Below are 27785 nucleotides of genomic sequence, written 5' to 3'. Positions count from 1 at the left end.
TCTATGGGTAAAAACTAGCATAATTAAAAAACTCTGAGGGTGGTAGGAATACAGAATAGCCATAGAGAAAGAGGGGTATAGAGAGAAGTTCTCTGTACAAGGTGGACAGGAAGCTAACATCCACTTGATTATTTTCCCCCCATGAGTTAATTAAAAATTAGAGATCTAAAAATAAGACTGAAGTAAGGCTGGGGTTTTATCCATACTCTGGTGAGTAGTCAGTAGTTTAAAACTGAACAAGTAATACTAAAACAAATGGATCATGGGGCTTCAGGTAGGGCTAAGAACAACATAAAGCAGCCACAGGAGAGGAGATAAAGAGAAAAAATAGAATGGCAAAGGGCCTAAACATCAAAGTATGTCATTTACATATTTAAATTAGCATATTTATAAAAACTAAAATCGTATTCACAAATAAGTTCTTTAAGAACAATAAGAAACTAAGTACAGAACATCTCTTATCACCGTTTTTTGAAATAATTAAAGTTATACTTTGCTTTTGAAACAGGGTCTTATTTTAGACACCAGATTGCCCTCAAACTTCATTCATCTGCCTCTGCCTCCTAAGTGCAGGGATTGCAGGCACACACCACCACCATGCCCAGCCAAAAATGTTTTATTATACATTCCCACTCTACTATCCCATTCCAAATGTGTTTCAATTCTTGAAAATAATTTCAGAGTATTACAAATAGTTTAAGTTCAGCTATTTGTTTTGTGGTGCCATATCTTTTTGCTACCACTTCCTACTATAAAAAAAAAGGAGGTTTCTTTAAAAAATTTCAAAGTCATAGTGGTGAATGCCTTTAGTCCCAGCATTTGGGAAGTAGAAGCAGGCAGATATTCGTGAGTTCAAGGCTAGCCAGATCTCTATCTAGAGTTCCAAGACAGCTAGAGTTTTATTTTGTCTGCATGTATGTCTGTGCAACATGTGAATACAGTGCCTATGGAGTGAGCATCGGACTCCCAGGGACAGGACTTTGAGATGGTTGTGAGCTGAACACCCGTCCTCCAGAACAGCAGCTGGTGCTCCTAACACTCAGCCATTGCTCTAGCCTTTCCTTTTCTTTTTCTAAAGTGCATTATGAGGATTGAATGCAGGTCCTAAGTCTAGCAAGACAAGCACCTTACAGAGCTATCTCCCCAAGCCTTTAACTTTTTCTTAATTACCTTATGTCCTCTCTTGGTGACTCTGAGCTGGTAGTATAGTCAAATATTTACTAGTTTTAATCAAACTGAAACAGTGTACAGGTTATATTTGACTAAATAAGTAACAGATTTAGCACTTAGTAAAGTATAAAAGACTTCCAGTTACAGGTCGTAATTTATCATTAGTAGCACTCATCTCTGCAAACAAACACTTAAATATAACCTCAAAAAACAAATTTACAAGTCAGAGGTAGTAGCCCATGCCTGTAATCCTAGCACTAAGGAGACAGAAGCAGGAGAATTAAAAATTTGAAGTCTGTCTGAGCTATAGTAAAATTGTCTGAAAAAAAAAAAGATACCTATTAATAACATAAACATGTATGAGATTCTCACAGTTTAGTAATGGCACTGAAAGAGAAAATAAATGGACTAACAAACCCACCATGCGAAACCATCAATATTCTCCCAAATTAATCAAGAGATTTAATTTCAATCAATCTCCAAATGTATGTGTGCATATCTGTATGTAAAAAGAGATGGCTCAGTGGTTAAGAGTGCATGCAACTTTTGCAGAGGACCAGTTTGGTCTCAGTATCCATTTGTGGTGTTGGTAGTGAAGTAGAAGAAATAAAAAGCTTACAACTGCCTTTTAACTCCAGCTCCAGACACACACATGAGAGAGAGAGAGAGAGAGAGAGAGAGAGGGAGGGAGGGGAGGGGGGAAGGGGAGGGGAGGGAGGGAGGGAGAGGGGGTGGGGGAGAGAAGGGGAGAGAGGAGAAGAGGAGGAGAGAGGGGAGAGGGGGGAGAGGGAGAGAGGGAGGGAGAGAGGGAGGGAGTGAGAGAGGGAGAGAATGAATTTGAAGAAATAAAAATTTACAAAGAATTTTAGTTGCCAGAACAGCTCTGACCACTTGAGAAGGAAAAACAAAGATGTTAAATGTCTTGGTTGGGTTTTTGTCAACTTAGTAAATGCCTCCATCAGACTGCCTATAGGCAAGACTGTAGGGCATTTTCTTCATAATGATTAACGTGGAAGGACCCAGCCCACTGTGATTGGTGCCACCACTGGGAGGTGGTCCTAGGGTGTTCCAGAAAGCAAACTGAGGAAGGGGATGGGAGGTAAGCCAGTAATCAACATTCCTCCATGGCTTTTGCTTCAGTGTTTGTCTGCAGGCTCTTGCCCTGACTTACCCCAGTGACAGAGCATGACCCAGAGATCTGTTAGATGAAAACAAAAAACCCTTTCCTCCCCAAGTTGCTTTTTATCATAGTGTTTCATCCCAGCAACAGAAACCCTAAGGCAGAAACTGGTACTGGCAGTAGAGTACTACTGAGACAGACCCGGCCCATGATTTTAGGAAAGTTGTGAGTGTTCAGAGCTTAATAATCAGTAAGATATTGTGGGAACATAGAAGAAAATGCTGAAAGCAGCACACAGGATGGAAGTGAGGCCTGGCTTGTCAAGCTTCAGAGACAAGTTTTGAGTCTCTTAAAGGCTCTGTCACAACCATTTAACAGTATTTTAAATTAAGAACCTGGGTTCTGCCTAGGCGTGGTGGCACAAATCTTTAACCCCAGCACTTGGGAAGCAAGAGGGTCTCTGTGAGTTCCAGGGCAGCCCAGTCTATGGTCTATGTCTAAGGTCTATGCAGTGAGTTCTCAACAGCCAGAGCTACGTAAAGAAACCACTTTAAAAAAAAAAAAATCTGGGGCTAAAGATGATTAAGAAGTGACCAGCATGGGGACTGTAGAGATGACAGGTTAAAAGTATCCCACTGCTGCTCTTCCAAGAGGAATGAAGTTCAACTCCCAGCACCCACGTGAGGCAGGTCACAACAGCCGTAACTCCAGGAGTGTTGGGAGCCGACTTTAGCAGAAAGCGGCTAGATTATCTTTGCAGCCATCTGGAACCATATACCCTGATAAGAGATTTGGTTTTCAATAGCCTACAACAGCTGAAGCACACTCTGATATCCCACATATTTTGTGTTGCTGTTTATTGCCCCCAGATGCAAGGCGCACGTGGTAGCCACGCCTGCAAGGCATGCGGTTCACATGCGGTCCACGTGCTGTCCACGTGCTATCCAGGCCATATAAGCCTGTAAGGCGCACGTGCTATCCAAGCCTGCAAGGCGCACGGTGAACGTGCTATCCACGCTATAGACGCCTGTAAGGCTTACGTCATATCAACACCTGCAAGGCACGTGGCAAAAGTGTATAAATACCTCAGAATTCCCTTCAATAAAGAGACGAGACTTGAGACTTGATAAAAGAGACTTAAGAACTTGAGAGAGAGACTTGGTAAGAGACTTGATCACACCCTGTCTTGTCTCCATTCTTCGAGTCTCTTCCCCTGCAGCCCCACTCTCTCTCTCTTGACCAAAGCATTGAGGCAGAGTACGGGTCTCAACACAGGAGGATATAAAACCTTTGGCTTCTGCAAGTACCTGTATTCACACATATACAACCAGACACAGTCACACACATTTACACAACTAGACAGTCACACACATACAAAATAAAAACAAATAAGTCATTGCTGGGCAGTGGTGGCACATGCCTTTAATCCCAAGGCAAAGGCACTGTTTCAGGACTGCCAGGGTTACAGAGAAACTCTATCTTGAAATATAAAACAACAACAAAAAAAACCCCACAAAAAAAAAAAAGTGTGTGGTGGGGGGGGGGGGGGGAATGGGACCAACATCACTGAGGCAAAAATCTGGGAAATGTTTCCTCAGATCAGCACACAGAAGTTATAGTTCAGAGAGAGCCACGGCTGTATTTCATACTACTGGCTGAATTTGGTATTGTGTAAGAGTCTCCCAGGTGGTAATGGTTTTGAAGGTATGAAGGGGTCATAGAGTACAAGCACTGTAATGGGCCAAGAAAGGTTTATGGTAAGGGTGGAATGCAACTGCAGCTGGAGCAGAAGCCCCAGGACTGAAGTGGTCATGGAGTGAAGCTGAGGCTCTGGCACTAGGTGGCTGGTCTTCAGAGCTCATAAGAGGGTAAGGTTGAAGGTGTAGCATAAATCCCAGCAGTTTGGGGACCCCAGTACCAAAGTCAATGGCAGATGCGGGGTGGAGCGGGCAAAGCCAGAAAAGTGGAGTTGCCAAGCCCTTTGGAGGGCAGAAGATCTTAAGTCCCCAGTGTCTGACTCTGAGCTTTATACTGCTTGACTTTGGTTTTGCTTTAACTGTGATCATGCCCTGATTTGTCCCTCTTTGAGTAAGAAAATATATAAGTGATACACAGTTCAAAAGTTGGGCTTTTAAAGACATGTAAAGATACAATAACAATCTATAGAAGTTATTGTGTACTGTGTAAAGTTTATCCTTGTGTTTTTCAAATGCTGATTTTCGCTGCCCTCATATCTTGTTTCAATCTGGGACACAGCACTGTAATGCTACATCAAGAATCTCCTGTCTTAAGAATGATGCTGCCGGGTGGTGGTGGTGCACGCCTTTAATCCCAGCACTTGGAAGGCAGAGGCAGGCAGATCGAGGCCAGCCTGGTCTACAGAGTGAGTTCCAGGGCAGCCAGGGCTATACAGAGAAACCCTGTCTCGGAAAAAAAAAAAAAAAAGATGCCGACCTGTGAGCTTGCTGAGTGCCCTGACAATGGTGACTGGGGAGCTGTATTGGACATATGTTCCTGACCCATCTTTGCTTGACTATATCCCAGATAGGACGACCTGCCTTGCCTCAAGATTTTAGACCTTGTGGGATAGAGAATCGAAAAGAGAAACTATGTCTCTTGTATTCTTCTTAAAGGTGCCCAGCTATTAGGACTCAATCATGTACTGGTCTAGAAATCAATCCAATATGGGAAATAAACAGTCTACTTTTGGAAGACTGGATCGGGACTTTGTCAGAGACTTATTTGGAAGCTGGCTGTAACTTGTGATGATGTTAGGATAGCAAGAGATAATGTTGGGACAGGATCTGGATTTCAAACAAGGGTTAGTGCATGTTTTAAGGTTCTTTTAATTGTCAAGCTAAAATTGGTTTTGTCTCTTCTACAGCATTTATTGTAAGTTGCATTGACTGTACAATTTCCTGTTATGTTAGTGTGTTGAAACCTGGCATGTCTGTTACAGGAGTCTATCAACCAGCTTTTGTCTGACTGCCCTGAGTATTAGAAAACCTTGATTCTTTGAAAAAAACTTGAATGTACTGGAAGTGAGTTAGGCTTTAAGCAGAAGCAAGAGGGTAGTGGGCTTGATCATTGCTGGTATAACAGCTTTAATTCCATTAATTGCTAGCACCACTGTTTCTGCAATAGCATTGACACAAGGAGTTAAGACAACTATTTTTGTTAACCACCTAGCAAACAATGTTACTAATATATTGAGTATACAAAAGGATTTATATAGGTATCTGGAACAAAGAATGATGCTTTATAACCCATTCAAATTATCTGAAGGAGGTTCAGGGTTCAAGAGTTAGGAGCCATCCCAAGTGTCATGACAAATATTATTGGAGTAGTGTTATTTTTGAAATTCACAATGATTTTATTATAATTAGAAAAAAAGTTTAAAGACATCTGTAGGATATTTGGCATAAGCCTAATACCTCTCTGGGTGTGTTAACTTTGCATAATGAGATTATGAATTTAAAGAATGGTGCTCTGTTGACTTTTGATGCTGCAGTTAATCCCAGTAAAATTATCCATGGCCTGAGCTCAGTATTTCCATTTTGGACAAACCTCAGGAATGGCATATATAGCTTGATCAGGCTAGCCCTTCTTGTCCTGGGAATACTTTTATTCCTGCCCACCATGTTAAAGCTTATCTTTAACAACATCAACATGTTGGCAGCCAAAGTACATGGCTTAGACCTGAAAATGGAGCTATTAAATTAACAGGCTGGCAAGGCAAGGACAGGTAAGATTCTGCACAGAGCCTTATCAACCTAAAACAAAAATGTATTGCCTTTGCTAATGCCTATTCCATGATGGGTAAGAGAGGCATTCTTGTCAGAATGACCTAAGACAGGCTCAGTCTTGTTAATGAAATAAAAAAGGAGGAGAGGTGGAGAGCCTTTGGGGCTGCTTGGCAAGAATCTGACATGGGCCAAGGACAAGGAAAGGGGCTGCTTGACAGGACCATGACATTGGCCAAGGACAAGGAAGTAGGCTTCAGGCAGGAATCTGACATTAGACTAGAACAAAGAAGTAATTTCAGGTAGGAGTCTAAACTGTAGGCTACAACAAAGAAGTAATCTCAGGCAGGAATCTAATACTAGGCCAGAACAAAGAAGTAATTTCAGACAGGGTTCTAAATTTTAGACTAGAACAAGGAAGTAGGCTTCAGACAGGAAAATGACCTTGGGCTAGGATAGGAAAGTAGGCTCAGATACTTTGGTCATCCTGATAAGCCTTTAGAAACAGTGATCACGGGAGTGTTCAAGTAACTGGGTTTAATGCCTTGCTTTTTCCTTGACTATTTGTATTTATTGTATTGCTTGTTCCTCGACTATTTGCATCTATTGTATTGCTAGACCCTCAACTTAGAACTGACCTTATTATATGCATGTGATCAAAATGGTATAAAAGCATAAAGGAAGAGGGAGTATAGATGGGGGTTCTAGGAAAGGGAAAGGGAAAGGGGGAAAGGGGATGACATCTGTACTGTAAATAAATAAAATATCCAATAAAAAAAAGAAAAAAAAAGAAATCTCCCATCTCAAGTTTGGGTAAACAATTTTCTGCCTTGTCAATCAATAAAAGCTGATCACCCAATAGATGGGCAGAATATAGAATAGAGCAGGGCTTCCAACAGCCAGCAGAGGGAGAGAGAAGAGTAAAAAGATTGCACTATGAGGAAGAGAAAGGAAAGCATTCATAAGATTTCAGCTAAAGAATGGAAGGCCCTAAATGCAAGTATTATGGGCATTTTAGCCAGATTAGTTTAGGAGATGAAAGTAGATCAAATGACTGCCTAGGTATTGAGGTAAAGCCTTAAATAAATCTTGGTCTCTCTGTTGTTACTGAGGAACTAGCTAGGATTAAAACAAAACAGTCCCTATGTTAATATTTACTACAGTTATATTAAAATTACAATTTACACTCATAGGAGAGAATTGACTCTTAAGTCGTCCTTTGACCTCCATATGTGCATGCACACACACAAAGACAGGCAGATGCAGGCACATACATTAAAGTTTAGTAGAAAGTCTCAGCATAAGCTGAGCTGGTTTTAGCCACCTGCCTGTAATTCCAGCATAGAAAGAGACAAAGACATTCAATCTCCCCCAACAAGCTAGCTGTGGGTTTATCTGAAAGACTGTGCCTTGATGAAATCAGGTGGAGAATCACTAAGAAAAACTCCCAACTTCAACCTCAGGCCTCTCTACGCATAAGCATGCATATGCATGTCCATAAGCATATGTGACTTAGGCACCCATACACACATGTTAACACTCACAAAGTAATTTTTTTAAAAGATTCATTTATTTATGTATGAGTATACTGTTGCTCTCTTCAGACACATCTGAAGAGGGCAGTGGACCCATTACAGATGGTAGTGATCCACCATGTGGTTGCTGGGAATTGAACTCAACCTCTGGAAGAGTAGTCAGTGCTCTTAATGGCTGAGCCACCTTTCCAGTCCACAAAGTACTTTTTTAAAGGATAAAATATTTAGGAATTAACCAAGGATACAAAAGATTTGCACTTTCACTGGTGAATGAAATTACAGAGGATATAAACACATTCTGTGTCCATGCAACCCAATTTTAATAGTTTAAAATGTCAACACCACCCAAAATGATCTACAATTATGTTTTATGCACCTTATGTACATACAATTTGTAACTTACTTTGTTTCTTTGAGGGGCTATCTCACTATTATAACCCAGCCTGGTCTAGAACTCTCTATCTAACCAATTTGTCTGGCCTGAAACTCAGAGTACTCTAATTAAAGGTGTACATCAGCATGTCCAACCTTGTAACATTATGATGATGACGATGATGTTTATACAGGCAGGTTTTCTCTGTGTAATGGGGCGTTGGCTGCCCTGGAATGTGCTCTGTAGCCATGCTGGCCTTGAACTCACAGAGATCTGACTACCTCTGCCTCTCAAGGGCTGGGATTAACGGTGTGCACCACCAATACCTGGCTTAAACGAGGGAGGAGGGCATTTACTTCCTAAGCCCCGTGATGAATTCCAGGCTTCCTGAAGCTAAGTTACCAAGACCTGTTTCAACAAGCTAAAAAAGTAGGGGAAGAGCACCCTGCAATGGAATGTGTGGTTGGTTCAATGAAGGTAGGACTTCCAATTGCTTTTTACCTAGAGTGCTGAGGTTTGAGTCCAAAGCTTCACATTTGCAAGGCAAGTACTCCAATGAAATGCTGTCCCCAACAGAAAAACAACTGTTGAGCAACAGCAAAATTCTTTATCTGTTGACATCAACTGATGTTTTTAACTACCCTGATTTTAAAAAGTAGAAAGGTAAGCCAGGCATAGTGGGGCTTACCCCATAGTAGTTAACACATTACCAAAGCAAAAATGTATAAACTTGTTTTTCATCTATCCAATTTTATTTAATAACTCAGTATAAAACAACCTTGTTCCTGATTTTCAACATCTGGTACCATATTCTCCTGAATTCATTCAACATTAAACATCTGATTGCCGAAGGATTTAGTATTTGCTGATGTTTGGCGACAACCACTAGAGGTCACCAGCATAAAACTTTCAATATTGATTCAAGCAGGATCAGTCTACATGATTCAAAACTACTTGTTTCCCTTTCCAGTACCCTTTACTAAAACAAGATTCAGTTATAAATAATTTCAGTATATTCAGGCGAACCCCCCTCCATACATACACCATATATGTGCATATATATTATGGATATCACTCAAGGACTGAGAAAAATGGTTCAATGGTTAAGAGAACTTGCCACAAAATTGTAAAAACTAGAGTTTGGATCTAGTACTCATGTTACAAGCCAAACAGCTTGTGCATGACTGTAATCCCAGCTCCAAGAAAAGCAGAGACAGGAGGATTGCTGGGACTTCCTGGATTCCAGCCTACCTGAGAAACCCAATTTCAGAAGAAACCCTACCTCAAAGGTCAAAAGAACAGTTGGAGATAGACGAGGGCGGCTACATCCTCTTCTAGCCTCTGAGTGTGCACACACATAGGTACATACACATGCAAATAAATAATCTTACAAAGGATTCAAATCTCAGGATGGTTGTGGTGGTACATATCAGTAAGATATGCTGAAGAGGTGAAGGCATAAGACCACCGTGTTGAGGCCAAGCTGGGTTACACACATGCACTGCGCACGTGCGCATGCACACACAAACACACAAACACAGAAATAGTTTAATTAGTAGATTCACCATAGAATTGATATTATTTTTAAAAACCACACGCAAATGATTCGTTCCAAAATTCAGTGTTCTGAGGTAGAACATACAAACCTTTGTATAATCTATCATGTTGTAATAAAAGTCTATGTCCAATTCAAAGGGAGGGTACTCTATTTTTATCTTTTCAACAAAAATACATGAACAAAAAGCTTGTATTCAATAGCTTACAAATTTTCTATTAAAATGTTTTCCAATTTTATTGATAAAAAAGAATTCCAGGGAAAAGAGAAACACTAAGGAAAAAACATACAAAAGCAAGTAAAACTTGATTTTTTTTTCTCTGTTTGACACAAGGTTTCTCTGTATTGCTCTGGCTGTCCTAACACTCACTCTGTAGATCAGGTTGGCCTCTAATCCAGAGATGTGCCTGCCTCTGTCTTCTGAGTCCTGGGACTAAAGATATGTGTCACCACTGCCTAGCGTCAATATTATTTTTTAACCCTTCTATTTAAAACAAGGTTTAATGAATAATCTTATCAGTATCACTCTCTGTGGCTCAGTGATTCAAAGCAGAGTGCTCTTCCTGAGAATGCAAGTTCAGTTTCCAGAGCCCATGTTGGGCAGCAGGTCCTATGGGAACCAAATTTTAGCATCCATGGATACCTGCACTCTTGTGCATGTAATTAAAAATGAAATAAATCAAAATACCATCAGCCTCTAAATTTCCAACTTCATTTTACATGACCATAGTTGGTTGAAGAATGGATTTTCTTTCTGTTTTCAAGGCAGTCTCACTATGATAGTAGCTCTGGCTGGTCTGGAACAAGATAACAGAGTAAAGATACTTTCCTTCTTTCTGGGAATGGTATAATCTCATCTCTCAGGAAGTTAAGATGGAAGCACCCTGAGTTCAAGGCCAGCTTAGATTATATAAGAAGACTATGTCTCCAACAAACAATAATACACATAAAAGGAGAGACTAAATTCAAACTGTAAAAGAAAATCAAGATTACAAATAATACTAATTCTACATTCAAAATAATAGGTGGAAATCATTCTCTTTCTTAAAATTCAAAGAACACTTAATAATCAACAATTAAATTAGCAATTGACCAAGGAGATTCCTAAAATTATTACAAATCTTGATACTCTAAATGTGAGAAAATGGCATTCAGCAATGTAATATGACTTTCACTATTAATGCTCAAATCCTTCCCCTAAGACCTTGAAACTAGGTGTGTTCTAGAAATTATAAATGCATATTCCACATATAGTATTACCTAACATATTATTTGATGCAAATTGTGGCATAAAGTAATAACCATCTATAATATTTGTTAATATATATGGGTAAGTCTCATTTATGCCTTACAAACAAACCTGTGAGTTAGTGTATTTTCCCCACTTTCTTTACAGAAGACTTCAGGGAAGTATACTGTTAAAGGAGATTCTTTTGCTTTTCTCAAGAGAAACAGTAGAAACACTAAGACCTGAACCTGACTCTAGACAACCTTAGTTCAGAGTATACGTTATAAATTACAGTTTTCGGCTTTCTCAATTATAAAATATGGGAATAATCTTTTCTCAATTATAAAATATGGAAATACTCTTACATTTACAATTCACTTTTATAAGGTTTTTCTTAGTTTTATATATTTATTTTTATGTGTATGGACATTTGCCGAAGGCTATCAGAAGAGGGTGTAAGATCTAGAAATTAAACCTGAGTCCTCTGGAAAAGCAGCCAGAACTCTTAGCCACTGAGCTGTCTCTCGACCCCCACATGTACAATTCTTAACAATTTTAGCCGAGAAGTACTTATTTTATCTTTGATATTTTACTTTAATAAAGGCAAAATTGTTTTATATGATTAAAGGGGAATTCATTTGGTCCAAATAAGTATGTTTCTAATTTCAGTTTTACTACTCTACTGCATATTAATTCAGAACACTCATGGCCAAAATTAAAAATGTATTTATTTGAAAATCTAAACATGAATAAGATGAAAGAATTGTAGGTTTTAAGAACCAGGTATTCTACTTAAAATCTATGCTATAGTATAATCAACATTTATTCATGTAATCTACTATTAAAATTTTAACCCCTTTGGAAATTTTGTTGTTGTTTTTATGAGATAAGATCTCAAGAGCCCAAGCTGACCTCAAACTTCTTATTGTGCCTCTAACTCTCAAGTGCTACGACAGTAGATGTGTAGCAACACGTCCAATTTTATGTGGTATAGAGGATAGAACGGCCTGGGGGCTCCAATCATGCATGCTAAGCAAGCCACCACTCTATGAACTGAGTTACATCCTCAAGTGAACAACGTTATTCTATTTGGGTAGCTTAAAATCAATAAAGATTAAATTAAGTTTTACCAATTTTTTTTAAAGGTTTCATTTTATTTTGGGTTTTTTGTTTGTTTGTCTGGGTTTTTTTGTTTGTTTGTTTGTTTGGTTGGTTTTTTTTGTTTTGTTTTGTTTTGTTTTGTTTTGTTTTTTTAAGGCAGAGTTTCTCTATGTAACTCCGGATCTCACTAGGCTGGCCTCGAACTCAGATATCTGCTTATCTCTGCCTCCACAGTGCTGGGATTAAAGGCATGCATCATCATGCCCAGTTAAGATTTAAAAAATAACCAAATTATATGTGTGTGGCATTTGCATCTGAGTGTAGTTGTCCATGGAAGCCCAAAGAGACTGTCAAATCTCTTAGAGCTGGAGTTACAGGTAATATCTAATGTGAGTACTGAGAAATAAATTCGGGCTCTCTGTAGTAAGAGTAGCAAGTGCTTGTAACCTTAGTAAACCACTCTCATAATTTTTTTCTTTTAAAAAAATTTTTAGATTTATATATTTTATTTTTAAATGTATGTGGGGTTTTTACCAATGTATCTGTGCACCATATCTATGCTTAGAACCCTTGGAGTTCACAAGAGTGCACCAGATCACCTGGAACTGGAGTTAATGGACAGTTGTGGACCACTGTGTAGGTACTGGTAAGTAAGCCAATCAAAGGACAATTCTCTTCTTCCATGGGGATCTCAGATCCCTTCTTTAAAATAGCTGTCTTGGGGGCAGGAGAGATGGCTCAGTGCTTAAGAGCACTGACTGCTCTTCCAGGGGACTTGGATTCAATTCCAGGTACTCACATGGCAGCTCAGAACTCTCTATAACCCATTTCAGGGGATCCAACACCTTCACACACATATACTCAGTTAAATTACCAATGTATAGAAAATAAATAATTTATTTAAAAAATAGTAGTCTCTCTAGCCCCTTCTTAAAAATACAACTACCATGTGACCTAACAAGCCCATCTCTTGCCCTTATCCAGAACTGAAAACATACTCTCAGACATCTGCACAAGTTCACAGTAGCACTGTTCTCAAAAGCTAACAAGTAACTCCAAATGTCCATCTACAAATTAACAAACAAGCAAAAAGTCATATATACATACAATAGATTATTCATGTAAAAATGAAATTATGGGCCAGTATGGTAGCAAGTGATCCTGGCACTTGAAAGGAAAAAGGATCAAAAGTTCAAGGCCATCATCAGTTATATAGTCACTTCAAGGCCAGCTTGGGCTACATGAGAATCCATTTCAAATATAAGCTCAAGTGGGCACACACACATTCACATTTGAGAGGGAGGGGGAAGGGAAAGGGAGAAGAAGAGGGGGAGGGGGAGGGAAGGGGGAGGGAGAGGGAATGAATAAAAGGAAATTTTGGTATATGACACCTTGATGATAGTGTAAGTGGGGGAGTCACAAGAAAAATATTGTGCCATTCCACTTGTATGATGTATCTAGAGTGGTCAGATATGTGCGGACACAGCACATTAAATAACTCAGAAACAAAGTAAAATGAGGGCTGGCAGGGGGCTGGAGGAAAGAGGAAACGTTCTGGACACAGGATGAAGTATTTAACCCCACTGAACTGTATATTTATAATGATGGTAAATTTTAACAGGTTACAGGGGCATATGCATTCCTGGAGATGCAAGAAAATCATTAGTTCAAAACCAAACTGGGTTACATGGGCAGACCTTGTCTCAGAAAGCAAAAACAAACAGTAGAATGATTCTTCTAAGACTGGAATGTTTGTAACTCATGACAAAACATGTAATTTTTCTGCCTTTTATTATAAAATTATTCCATTAGAAATAATTTCAACTTCGCTTAAAATGTCTTAAAACTACCTTTATGATTATCCTTGATATGAGTCCTCAACAATCAAAGTACTATTACTTGACATGAGCATTAAGTAAAATGCAAATTGATACAAGCCAACAGTAATGACACAGATGATCTATAGTTCAAACAATCCACCACTGATACTACAACACTGACTTAATTCTACAACACACATGGACTTCTTATTTATACTGATTGTGCCAGCAAATGAAGAGTTTCCATTACCTGGTAACTCACAGTCATTAGGAGACATTTCCAAAGTTAACTGTGAAATCATCTTCCTGGAAAGTTAAAAATACATCAGATCCATCTGTCCAAAATGCTATCAATCCAGAAACTACTTGTTACTAAATATCTGAGTACTGTTTAATGTTGCTCCTAGGAACAGGATGATTCCAAAAGCCATTTAAAAAAACGACTTAAGTTTTAAGGCTCCAATAATCTTTCCTTAGGAATTATAGAAAATCAGGTGAAGAAATAAGACACTGGTCCAAGCACACTATACTAGCCTGGACATCTAAACAGATATATATTCAAATCCCTCTTGTCTCTAACTAGCTTTATCAATGGCCAGCAGCCTTGTTCTTATCTTCTTCAATTCTGAATGTGAAGGCCAAATTCCATGTCTTTTTAAGATATACTAACTATAGGGCTAGAAAGATGGCCTAGGGAGTAGCATCAAGCCTGCTACCTGAGTTTGGTCCCTGGACAAAACTATGTGACAAAAGGAGAGAACCAATTCCCACAGATTGTCTTTTGTCTGTCCATCTCTGCTCCCCCTACCCCCCAACACACAATGTACATACATTAGTTGAAAAGGAACTTGGTAAAGAACTGGAAGACATATATTCCAGGCATGCAAGATTTGAAACTTTTAGTTTCTCTACCCATTTACCACTGTCACCACACTAAGTAATTCTACTAAGAAGCCAGTGACTACACACAACAAAAATACAAAATCAGTTTAGAAAACAATCAAGAAAGGACACAGCAAACCTGACTCCCAGACTTGCTGTTATTAAAATATTATTTTAAGTGAACCAAAAAAATGTACTAAGCATATAGTGGAGAGTGCTTGCATAGCATAAGGCCCTGCATTCAATCTCCAGCAGTACAAATGAAACAAAAAATTACTAAGTATGCAGCAAAAGGTATAACACGAATTAGATATCATAAAACATAGGGGAGAAAGCAAAATAAGTAAGTGATATTCCCCAAGAAGGCTCAAACACAGATTTTACTGGGTATCTCAGTTACATTTCTGTTGCTATGACAAAACACCATGACTAAAAGCAACATGGGAGAAAATGTTTATTTCAATTTACAACTTAGAGTCACTCCTTCAGAGAAGTCAGGACAGGAACTTAGGACAGGAATCTGAAGACAGAAACTGAAGCAGAGGCATGGAGAAGTGCTGCTTCCTGGCTTGTTCTCCCTGGCTTGCTTAGTCTGCTTTCTTCTTTATCTGCCCAGAAAGCCCATAATGAATGGATTGGTCTGTACTGTAGCTGGAATGAAGGAATGGATTGTTCTGTACTGTAGCTGGAATGAATGAATGGATTGGTCTGTACTGTAGCTGGAATGAAGGAATGGATTGGTCTGTACTGTAGCTGGAATGAAGGAATAGATTGGTCTGTACTGTAGCTGGAATGAAGGAATGGATTGGTCTGTACTGTAGCTGGAATTTGCTACTTTGTGGGCTCTTCTTTTTCCCACTCTTTATAACCCTGGTTTCATCCCCTATCATTAAACAAAAGAGAAAGAAGGATAGAGGAGGGGAAGGAGTGAGGGAGGGAGGGAGAGAAAGAGAGAGAGAGATTGAGAGATCTGTGAATCTAAATTTCGTCTTGTTTCTTCTTTGAGCATGACTATGACAAACCGCAACCAAACCCTCTTCCCCAACAACCACCAACCCTGCCTCTCAGAGCCCTAGTATTTACAAACCCTCTAAAAAATTCCCAGAACTCCAAATGTCACACAACTGTAGAAACTATCTGTACCTGGCAAAACCACACCTCTGCCATAGCATGAGGCAAATCATACTTAGATGCTGCAGACAATCTGAAGCAGTCCCATATTCCCACACTTTCTTAAAATATTTCTGGTTTTTAAAAAAATTAAATTTTCACAATTCTCACTACACCCTACTATATCAATCACTAATCAAGGAAATGCTCTATAGGCTTGCCTACAGGCCAATCAGTCTTACAGAGGCATTTTCCTGATCAAGAGGGGTTTTTTGTTTTTGTTTTAACTGACTAACTAAAAATTCCAGAACTAGACTGGAGAAATGTCATAGTAAAGGAGTGCAATCTCTGATACACAGAAAGTACAGAACAAACTTCCATAAGTTGTCCTCTGACTTCCACATGCATGGTATTGTATTCACACATGTGTACACACACTGTAGCTCAGTTGGTAGGATATGTATCTGGCATGTATACAAGGCCCTAAACTGGCTCCCTACCTTATTGCATAAACTGTGTGTGGTGATGCACACCTCTAGTTCTGACAGTGAGTGTGGAATCAAGAGTATCAGAATTCCAAGGTCACCAGCTACACAGTGAGTTCTAGTGCAGCCTGTGATATATGAGGCACTGTCTCTGGAAAAGAAAAAAGAGGGAATAACTGAAAAGTGACAAAAATTAAAAACTCAATAAACTGATATACAGCAGATAGAATAATCAATTTGAAATTTTGTACTCTGAGAACTGAACAGAAAAAAATTAAGCCACAGAATCCCATAAGACACAATTAAATAAACCAATATATTCATAATGAGAACAAAGAAAAGAGATATGCAGAATAATTATTTGAAAAGTCAGAAACTTTCTAAATGTGATGAAAACTGCTCAATGAATTACAAATAGAATAAACTCAGAGATTATTATCATGATATACCAGAATCAAACTGTCAAAAGTCAATGAAAAAGAGAAACTCACAAAAAACATCCAAAGAAAAGTGACTCATCACAGCTGAATTCCCACTAGAAATAATGAAGCAAGTACAATGATGAGTTCAAAAAGTTGAAAGAAAAAAAAAAAAACAAAAAACAAAAAAACTGCCTACTTGCCCAGAGTAGACTCAAGCCTTGGCTTAATGTGTGTGTGTGTGTGTGTGTGTATGGGGGGGGTGGAGGGGAGAGGGGGGAACCTACCTAGGGCTGGAAGGTTGGCTACATGAGTAAAGGTGACCAGACTCTAGTCCCCAGAATCCACTCAACATGATCCTAAAAAGCTGGCCTCTGACCTGCATGCTCGCACACACACACACAGAATGATGATTATTAAAAAAAAAAAAAAAAAAAAATGGCAGTGGTGCACACCTTTAATCCTAACACTTGGGAGGCGGGAAAAGGCAAATTTCTGTGAATTAGAGGCCAGCCTGCTTTACAAAAGCAAGTTCTAGGACAGCCAGGGCTAAAGAAACCCTATCTTGAAAACAAAAAAAAATTTAAAGACTCCCTATATCCAGCACTGGTAAACATACAGAGTGTACTGGTATACCTGCAATCTGAACACTTGAGATGTAGGAGGGGATTATAGTGATTCTGAGGCCGACCAGGTTACTGAGTTAAACTCAAGTTCAGTCTGAGCAATTCAGAGAAACATCCATTTAAAAGTATAAAGTGAAAGAGTTGAACTATGTTTTTCTTCCCAATTTAAGAAACAAGTTCATTTAGTAATAATCAGAAGTCTGCACTGGTTGGACATACACTGAACATACATAACTTGCAGGAGACCAGGGCTTTGCAAGCACTCTACTAAACTCAGCTACATCCCAGCTGCAAAATTACCAAGTATTGTAATTAGTATTTTCAGCACCACGTGTTCCATCTGTGCCACGCTCCCCACTACAGTGATAATAAACTAACTCAATGAAACCACTAAAAAGCTCCCAATTAAATGTCTTCTTTCATAAGACATTCCATGGTCACGATGTCCCTTCACAGCAACAGAACAATGACTAAGACTCTACTCTTACCCGCTTTCTAAATATGTAAGCTTATGTATGCCCCATTCAGTTTTAATGGTTCTAGAAAAAAGCAACAAAGAACATTAAGTAAGTACTTTAAGAAAAGCTAGGTATGGAGGCACACAAGTATAATCACTTGGAAGACCTCTGAGGCAGGGCTTCATGGATTGCAATATCCACCTGGGCTGCATAACAAATACCAGGTCAGCCTAGTGAGACCCTAACTCAATGATTAAATAAAACCATAGTCTAGGCCACTATAAAAGTTCTATTATTTGACACAACCCATATACTTGAATGTTTGGTTCCCAGTTAATAGACTTTTTAGGGAAGATTAGGAGGTAAGGCCTTGTTGGAGATGTGTCACTGGGAGTGCCAGGTAGGCCAGTCTTACTCTCTCTCTGCCTCCTACCTGCAGATCAGAATGTAAGTAAGCTCTCAATTACTAATCCAGAACAAGCCTACCTACTTGCCTGCCTGGCACCATGTTCCCAGCCAGGATGGAAACGGACTAACCTACTCAAACTACAAGCAAACCTGATGAGATGCTTTCTTTTATAAGTTGACTTGGTCATGGTGTCTCTTCACAACAACAGAACAGTACAGTATCTAAGACAACATCGAAACCATCACATCTCCATTAACAAGTAGCTTCATGAGTTAAGACAGAAAATTTTTAAAAAGTGCATTAAAAACTATAAAATGTTCTAAATATGTTCAGGGCAAGTCGCTGAAATTTCAGAGAGGAAAGTAATATGCTGGTTAAAACTTCAAATGCCATTAGAAGAAAGGAAGTTAAGAGACTTCTTTAGGAAGTTAAGACATGGATCACAAAAAATCATTTTAAAGCCTTTAACTACACAACAACTTGTAAGGCACAACTATCAAACAAGGATTTTCAAAATACGTATTTTCAGACTAGTGGGATCATCAGCAGACAAATGAATTTGTCACCAAGCCTAAAAACCCAAATTCAATCTCCAGGTTCCAGTGGAAGCAGAGAACTGACACCTAAAAGTTCTTCTCTGACACATGAGCTTCAGGAAAAAAAACACACACAAATATAGATTCTGAGACTTCTAAGAGTGAAAGCTGAGACTCTCTTAAGTGACTTATAATAAGATTACATCTGGGAGCCAATAAAAGTCTCATTCTTACAATTAGGGATTTTACAAATATCCTTAAATCATGTAACTGCTGTCTTTGGTAGCAGCAACACTAGGAGAGTGATAGGCAAGTTGATATTACCCATGTCTTTAAATTAAGTCATTAAAGAACATTATAAATACATATATAAAGCCAGGCACAGTGACACAGGTCTATATATAATCTCAAGGATTTAGGAGACAGAAGACTAGAGGTCTGTCTCAGCTACACAGTAAACTTAAGGCCTGCCTGGCCTACATGAGCTCCTATCTCAGAAAAGAAAAAGAGACGGAGGTAGGGAGGGCAGATAGATGATAGACAGATACACTGATAGACAGATATAGATAGATCTTTTATCATTATTAACAAGTAGTAACTAAATACCACCCCTAACACTTACTGAGTACTTACTTATAACTGAGTTAAAATAAATATATAATACCCCACCCAAAAATCAAAGCAAATGTGGGGAAAATTAAATTTTTTAATTTGCAAAAATTCTGAATAGATATTTCATTCAAACAAAAAGCATAAAATGACTGTCTAACTTAAGTTGAGTAGCCTGGGCTTATTGCATTAAAAACAACAACAATAATAGTCCTTCTACATGACCATTCCTAAGCCTTAGTATCAAATAGCTGGCAACATCACAAAAACAAAGCTTATAAGCGACCACATGCCTTCTGGTCAAAGACCTCACCACCACCTGGAAAACTGACTTATCTTCCTCACATTCCTCCCTCCATGAAGAGCAGGAGAAAATAAAACAACTCTGATCAAGCCCCTAGAGCCAAAGAATCAAGTTTTAAGGAAAGCAAGCAGGATAGTACAAGAGACAAACTACAACACAAGGTTACTGCTAAACAAAACCCAGACACTGGGAACCTTAAAGAAACAATGGATCTGCCTCCTTCTCACTGTGTGTGTGTGTGTGTGTGTGCCGCCCCCCCCCATACATGTACCCATGTGTAGATATGTCTTCAAGCACATACACAAAGTCAGAGAACAACTTAGAGCAGCCTATCCTCATCTTCTACTATGTGAGTCCCAGAGATTACACTCAGTCTTAGCAGCTAGTGCTTTACCAGCTGAACTATTTCCCTGGCCTTTGTCTAATTTCTTGAACAAAAATGACTGAGATAGAGATGGGCCCAGCCACAATGTGGACTCTGATTCAAAAAGACACCAAGATATCTAAGTTGGAAATCTAAACAATACGTATTTGATAAAATCAAGGATAATAATCTATCTCAACAACATGACATATAGCAGTCATTCTGTGGTTGTGTTTAATAGCCCTTATCTTTAAATATATGTATTACTTTCTTTGTTTTGTTTGAGACAGGCCCTCCCTGTCACCCAGGTTAGCCTAGAACTCACTTAGCTAACTAGACTGGTCTCAAATTAACAGTGATCCCCCTGTCTCAGTCTCTCCAAGTGTTAGGATTATAGACATGAGCCAACACACACAGGCTTTATATTAAAATGTCATGGGTGAAATTACATGGTTCCAAGACCTGCTTCAAAATAATGACATGTGAGCAAATGGACAGAAATAAGTTAAAACAAGACTGATCAAGAAAAAGGCTATATAGCTCAGTTTGCAGAGTGCTTACCCAGCATGCACAAAGCCCTGGATTCCATCCCCAGACCCACATAATAACCAGGCATAGTGTTACACTCCTATAATCCCAATATTGTCAAGAGTTCAAGATTATCCTTCTCTACAGTGAGACAAGCCAACCTGGGATACAAGAGCCTCTGTCCTAGGGAAATGAGACTCATCTTAGGGGTTACACTTTAAGATGAGAAACAGTTTGTGGGAGATCACAGACTGTATTTTCTAAGCATATATTTAAAACATTCCAAAATAAAATACTAAAGCAAGTTTATAACAATACAATTGTAGTTGCAATATAAAAGATAAACTTAAAAGACGGGCAGCATATAGAAGAAATTTTAGAGAATTCAGGCAAGAGGAGTACTATGAACAAAGATGATGGTAGCAGTGTAATGGAACACACAGAAGAAATCAGGGCTATTTTCCATAGGCTAGTGGTCAGAAGCCATAGGCGAGCCAGGCAACATTTCCTTACCCTCTTCCTTTTTAAGCTAAGAGATCCATATCCCTGTAGATGCAAGAGGACTATAAGCCACTCAAAAATGAGTGAGATAGACTGTATTTTAGGATGAGCCTATTTTACATGGCCCTTTCGATCACTTTAGTCTAGTTCTCCTATTCTCAATAGCCTCTTTCCTGCTTCAGGACTGTCTACTAACAGTGTTTTCCCAGGTGCAATGTTCTTAATATGATTCAGTATTTCCTTTTTTTTTTTTTTTTTTTGGTTTTTCGAGACAGAGTTTCTCTGTATAGCCCTGGCTGTCCTGGAACTCACTCTGTAGACCAGGCTGGCCTCGAACTCAGAAATCCGCCTGCCTCTGCCTCCCAAGTGCTGGGATTAAAGGCGTGTGCCACCACTGCCCTGTTCTGTGTGCTGGATTGATGTTTCAAAATATGCTTAAAAATAGTCTTGTGTTCTCCCACAAACTCTGGATATTAAGTTCTTCAATATATCCTTACTCTTTTATTTTTATGAGGTAGGATCTCTTGTATCAAGGTTGGACCTTGAATTTCCTTTCCACTTCCCCAGTGCTGGAATTACAAGTAAAAACTGGTTTGTATGGTACTGTGAGTCCAACCCAAGCTCCAAGGCTTCATGCATAGTAGGCAAAAATTCTACCTGAGTTGTAATTCCAGCCCTTCATTTCATTCCTGCAACTCCCCCAACTCCACAAATCTACCTTTAGATCTTAAGTTTAGGAAATACTGAATGAGGGCAGTGGTGGCACACACCTTTAATCCCAGCACTTGGGAGGCAGAGGCAGGCAGATTTCTGAGGCCAGCCTGGTCTGCAGAGTGAGTTCCAGGACAGCCAGGGCTACACAGAGAAACCCTGCCTCGAAAAACAAAAACAAGAAGAAGGAGGAGGAGGAGGAGGAGAGGAGGAGGAGGAGGAGGAGGAGGAGGAGGAGGAGGAGGAAGAGGAGGAAGAAGAGGAGGAGGAGGAGGAGGAGGAGGAGGAGGAGGAGGAGGAGGAGGAGGAGGAGGAGGAGGAAGATGATGATCCAGCACTATTAACTAAAAGCTTGTAAGGTTCAATCTCATTTCATTTACTTTCTAAATCCCTTTAATTGAAGCATTTTATCACCTCCAAAACAAGCTCCCTAAGGTAAAGTCTTGGTTTCATATATAATTATATATACAGAGAGTAGCACAAAGCAGCACATATTTACTGAATAAATAACTATGAGAAAAAAAATCAATAAAATTCAAGAGACTCAATATAATATGGAAAAGACTCAGTGACTAAATACTAGGAATAACATTAATGGAACAGGTTTAGTGTGGTTATAAGAAAGAACAGTGATACACAACCAGCTGAAGAGATAACAGCTGAACTGGTATAGAAAAGTTAAACAGGAAATGTACAAATAAGCTAAAGGCATGGCCCTGGGTTTAAACACCAGCTCTGCTTTCTGCTGTCCCCATATGTATATTTAAGCACATTACTTAAACTCTGGGTGGATCCCAATAAATTCTACCAACCTACAAACCTGTGCATTAGAACAGCAAATAGTAAATCTGGGTACTACTAAGATGGTAAACAGGAGCTTAAAAAGTGGATTATGGCTCTGGAGGTAGCTCATATAGACATCTATCAACTACTATACCCGCTGACCTATTCAATGCGCAGGTAGTCCACATGGTCCTCTAACCTCCAAACATATGCTCTGCCATGCACGTGCCATATACATACACACGCCATATACATACACACAGGCACACAGAAAACAATAAAATTTAATAAAATACAGTGAAAGCACAAAACAATTAGTACCTCAGACTACAACTAAAAACAAAAGGATATATTACCACAAGTAGACAGGAATGGAGTTGCCCCACACTATTCCTTTTACTGAAAAAGGTAAGTCAGGAAGATTGCCATTAGTTGTGAGGCTAGCCTAAGCTACACAGTTGAGCACCACACCAACCAGGAATATATAGTTAAGACCCAGTCTCAAAAACCAAAAGAAGATGAAACTGAGAAAAACGAAAGAAGGAATGAATAGAATGGAAGCCAAAGAAACAGCCCATCGTTGGAGACAGTCTCACTGTCTACCTCTGGTTGTCCTGGAATGCAAGAGAGGTCCACCTGCTTTTGCCTCCCCAGTTCTAGGATCAAAGCCCTAAAGGAAAAGATCTGGGGAAAGAAATAGTTGAGAGCAGAAAATGTAGTTTAAACCCAATACAGTGTATAAACCCACTGGATTGGGAAATTTGAAGGTCAATCATGAAGGGGCAGGGGCAGGACTTGTGTTATTCGATGTTCATAAGGGACAAGACTACAGACCAAGGATAATAGGTAAGTGCCAGAGAATTTAAAAAAAAAAAAAAAAAAAATGTAATGAGAGTGAGATGGCTGAAGGGGTAAAGAAGCTTGCCACAAGCCTGACAACCTGAGTTGGATCCTCAGGACTCTGACAGTGAAAAGTGAAAGCTGGCTCCCATGAGTTGTCTTCTGATCTGCATCTGTGGGAGATCACAAACCACAGACACACTAAGTAGCATGCACAAGCTCAGGGTTCAATCTCCAATCCTGCCAAAAAGTGCAGGTTCCCATCTTAGTCCCTGCTAACCTAGGAGGCTGAGGCAGAGAGTCACTTATACCCCAAGAGTTAAAGTCTAGCCTAGGCAACATTATAAGATAGTCTCAAAAAAAAAAAAAAAAAAAAAAGTGTGGATGAGTATTTTTAGGAAAGTAACAAATAACTTTAAACTTACAGCTTAAATATAACACATACATTTTTACACATACATTCACACAAACTTTTAAGTATGTACTTACAAGCAGCTCTAATTAAAGACAAATAGCATTCAGGCCACTGTGAGCCACCTACCAAGGTCCAGGCAGCTTTTTCTAAACAGTCCTGCACCCCCACCCACACACAGAGTGACAGCACTTAAAGCAAATTCAATATTCTAGAAACAAATCTGAAATACTATTAACCCAATAAAACAATTTTTAAAATATACAGCACACACAAGAGCATATAAACAATTCAGTCATGAACATTTTATTCCAAAAATATCAGTACAAAATAATGAAAATGTCTCTGGATCAAACAGAAACAGAGTACACCATATAACATTCTTTAAACCGAATAAACAGGCTGGAGAAATGGCATGTCTTCTTCCAGGATACCAAGTTCCAGTCCCAGCACCCATAGCAGGGAAGCTCATAACACATGCAACTCCAGCTCCAGAAGAACCCAACTTCTGGCCTTTGAGCACCTGAACTCATGTGCACACACACATACACACACATGATTAAACATAATAAAAATGTTTAAAAGGGAGGAAAAAGCAAGTAAACAAAGACTATCAATCTGAAAGAAACCAAACTACAGAATCCTTAAAAATCCTTTTCTGTTGCTGTTAAGATCAGGAACAATGAAAAAGAAGTGGAAGAAAACCATATATTTCAATAATGTAAAACTTGTTAATTTGGACACAAGATGCTTTCTTAGCTAGTTACATTAATCATGCCTGAACGACAATTCAACTGCTAATTTGAAAATTAAAACAACAGTACAGGATCAAATACTATAAGGACCTGGTGGTTTATTAATTCAGCAAAGGCCTCAATGCAATTTTGTAATGGATGAACCTCACTCTGCCCTGTGGAAAAGTCGGTATCAACACACTAGAAAGTTGTATGCCCACACAACTCTAAATCCAAGAAGAGTTAAGTACACTACAAATTTAAGGGAAACCACAGGCAATTCCGACATAAGCTTTTGAAAGTAGTAATCTCTAAAACACAAATGTATTTTTAAGCACAATTTTAAGACTACTAAATGAACTAAACATGTCATATAAAATATGTAGGATTTTGTTGTTGTTTTAAAATTTAACTTCATGCATTTTATGGAGATATATATGTTTACTGGCTTGCCAGGTGAAGTGGTGCAAGTCTTTATAATTCCAGCACATAAGGAGGAGCATGTGGGCCTCTAAGAGATTTAAATCAGTCTGTTGCAGTAGTGAATTCCAGATCGTTCAAGACAACAGAGACCCTGTCTCAAAAGCAACCATGATACTAGATAGTGATGGCACACGCCTTTGATCCCAGCACTCAGGATGCAGAGGCAGGTGCATCTCTGAGTTCGAGGCCAGCCTGGTCTGCAAAATTACTTCCAGGACACCCAGAGGTACACAGAGAAAATCCCAGTTTCAAACAACAACAACAAAAGCCCATAACCAAAAAAAAAGTTTACTGGTTCAATCAATTGCTCTGCAATGCTTTTGGCAGCTAAACAACCTTATTTTTAATCTTTTACATTTTGCTTGTTTATAAGATAGACTATGTAGCCGTGATTGTACTGGAACGGTATCTAAATCAGGCTGGACTGAACTCATGGATATCAAACTCCCTCTCCCTCCTGAGCACTGGGATTAAAGACTTGTGCCTCTACACCTGGGTATTTTAAATTTTTGAATAGAATTGTTTACATTGTTTGTAAACAATCAGGTCAGAAATAAATTAATCAATGTAATTAAATGTTCACTATTCTAAACCAAACTGAAGATTCCTATTGATTTGAGGATACCTTTCTACATTCATTATTTAACATTATTTCTCCCTAAATTCACCAAAGGAATTTTGTGTGTGTAATAACGAACAATATTGCTTACGTCGAAATTTATAAGTCTGAAAAACAGGTGCAACATTTAGATGCACGCTTTTTTTTTTTTTTTTCTAAGCTTAAATTATACCCTGGAAAGGAACTTAAAACTAAATGTAAACTATCCTACAGCTTGAATAATCCTTTCAAACAGATGCAGCAATTTAAAAAATTCAAGGCATGAAACCGCAACTGCCACCTTCCAAAAGTTAGGATAACTTAAGCCTGTCAGAGGATATTAAGTGGACATTTAGCTCCGTTTTAGCTTGTACCAAACAATAAGTATGTTCTACTTCAAATTAAGACCAATTCTTTCCGTAGACATTTCATACTGTACAGAAAGCACAGTTTTGCTTTGTGTCAGTTAAAAAAAAAAAAACATGAATATAGAAGGGAAGTCTGGTGAAGCCGACTCATAAGAGAAATATCCAGTTAAAGTGTTGATGAACCATTAAGCGCTAAAGGAAATCCATGTGAGTAGAGCGGCACCCCGGGTACTTAAAAGAGTTGAGGATGGGAAAGCAAACTTCGCCGGTCGGCCGCAAGCCATTGTGCGCGGTGTAGCCCGAAGCGGCGTGGCTGTCAAGGGGCAAGTGCGTACCGAGGCGCGGGGGAGGGGGCAGGACGCCACATCGGAAGGGGGTGCGGGAGCCAGGAGGCAAGACACTCATCCCAGGCCCTCTCCGCGTGTTCTCGCCATCAAGAAGACCAACCAGCGCAAACTCAACGCCCAGCGGGCCCACGCCACACTCTCGCCCAGAGGCGCTGGGCCCAAACCCGGAGGCCCAGTAGGTGCCTCCGGAGGAGCCCTGAGGACGCCATGCTAAAAGCCAAAATGGCTGCCCCAAGGATGCCCGCAGCGCGCCGCCTGTGAGGAGGGTGCCGGCCGCTGCGGGAGCGGGGGAGGGGGCGCCGGGAGCGCCGTCACCGCTCGCCAGCCCGAGCCGCTCAGGTAGGTCCCCTCCGCCCCTTAGGGCACGGGCCCCAGCCCGGGCCCCACCCCCCGGCCCGTGCCCGGGCCACAGCCCGTAGTTGACCCGGGTGAGGTACCTGCAGCTCGGCCCGCTCCACCTCCCAGTGCGCCCGCTCCATCTCGAACCGAGCCCACTCGTGCTGGATGTAGTGCAGTATCCCCGGGATAGTGTACTGTTGCGGCCGGGACAGCTCGGGGCCTGCCGGGGGCCCCGCCGCCTCCGCGGCCGGAGGACCCCCACCGCCCGGCGCTCCGTTCGCTCCCGGTGGAAGGCTCAGGTTCCCCCCGGGTCCCTGCTGCGGCCGGGGAGGGGCTGCCATCCCCTGGCCGCCGCCGCCTCCGGCCAGCTCGTCCATTGTGTGTGGGGCCCCGGCCGGGGCGCAGAGCGAGACGCCGACAGCTGCGGGGAGGGCCGGGACGGTGGCCCCGCGCTGACGGCAGGGCAGGGGGCCGGCCGGGAGGAGGCCGGGGAGGGGGTCGCTGCCGTGTGCTTGCCGCGGATCAGAGCAGGGAGCTGCCGGCCGCCGCCATTACAGTCCCTCCTCCATCTGCCCGTCTCACTCACTCACTTTGGGGAAAGGGGGGCCGCGGCAGGAGGGGGGGAGGGACGGATGAGGAGGGACGTAGGGCCGCCGCTCGCGCACAGCACGCTGGGTAGCGAACGCCGCGGCAGCCGCACTCCGGATAACCAAATAGAGTCCGGCCTCACCCTACGCAGGCGCACTAAGGGTGTACTGCTCTTCGGGGGGGCGGGGAAAGGCCTGGGTCCCGCCCCCACTCGGGCGCCGGGTCCCAGCTTTTTGCACCGGTGGAATCGGGCTGCAGCCTTGACTTTGCGGAGCGTGTGGGCGTCGGGCTTCCGGGTCGTTTTCTTTATGCACATATCCTTAGGAGTAGCATGGGTCTCAGCCTTCGGCTTTGGAGCTGGGTTCAAGCCGGCCTTCGTACGGTCCTGGAATTCCTGACGTTTCTCTAGAATTCTTTGCGTGTTTTGCTCAGTCCCAGAGGGTCGGGCCTCCTTTCTCTGCCTGTCACTCACTTGACCTCTGGTTTCGTGGCACCAGTCAGTCTGCAGGATTTGGGAGACGTTTGCTTTTGGCAAATAGCCCAGATTCTTCCGGACTTTCTCACTGGTTCCTGGGCTTCGTCGCGACCTGCTTCTTTGGTCCCACTTCGGTGCTCCTGGCCACCAGTTGTAACTTGTCTTAAGTCTTTATTATTCTTTGATAGCCTGTGTTTGAGGGAGTTTGAGCTATTGCTTCTTCTTTTTTTT

The 27785-nt window shown here is 40.6% G+C and overlaps 2 protein-coding genes across 8 annotated transcripts in view; one reads left to right on the top strand and one right to left on the bottom strand.

The window, feature by feature from the left end:
• Positions 1-27096, bottom strand: part of Strn3 (striatin 3) — a 75759-nt gene extending 48663 nt beyond the window's left edge. For all 4 annotated transcript variants that reach the window (XM_034514598.2, XM_034514600.2, XM_034514599.2 and 1 more), the window contains exon 1: positions 26590-27096. In XM_034514598.2, the coding sequence (XP_034370489.1) occupies positions 26590-26868 (279 nt within the window). In that variant the 5' untranslated portion in view covers positions 26869-27096. The remainder of the gene's footprint in view (positions 1-26589) is intronic.
• Positions 25990-27785, top strand: part of Ap4s1 (adaptor related protein complex 4 subunit sigma 1) — a 45022-nt gene continuing 43226 nt past the window's right edge. For 2 of the 4 annotated variants that reach the window (XM_076941897.1, XM_076941898.1), the window contains exon 1: positions 27269-27461. In XM_076941897.1, the coding sequence (XP_076798012.1) occupies positions 27411-27461 (51 nt within the window). In that variant the 5' untranslated portion in view covers positions 27269-27410. Of the gene's footprint in view, positions 26013-26145; positions 26492-27268; positions 27462-27785 lie in introns of those variants that run through there. The other 2 variants (XM_076941899.1, XM_034514602.2) reach the window with 2 other exon arrangements.

This window comes from Arvicanthis niloticus, chromosome 11 (assembly GCF_011762505.2).
Source record: "Arvicanthis niloticus isolate mArvNil1 chromosome 11, mArvNil1.pat.X, whole genome shotgun sequence".
Lineage (NCBI taxonomy): Eukaryota > Metazoa > Chordata > Mammalia > Rodentia > Muridae > Arvicanthis > Arvicanthis niloticus.
Note: the sequence above shows the minus strand (reverse complement) of the source record. Positions and strands in the feature narration are given on the sequence as shown.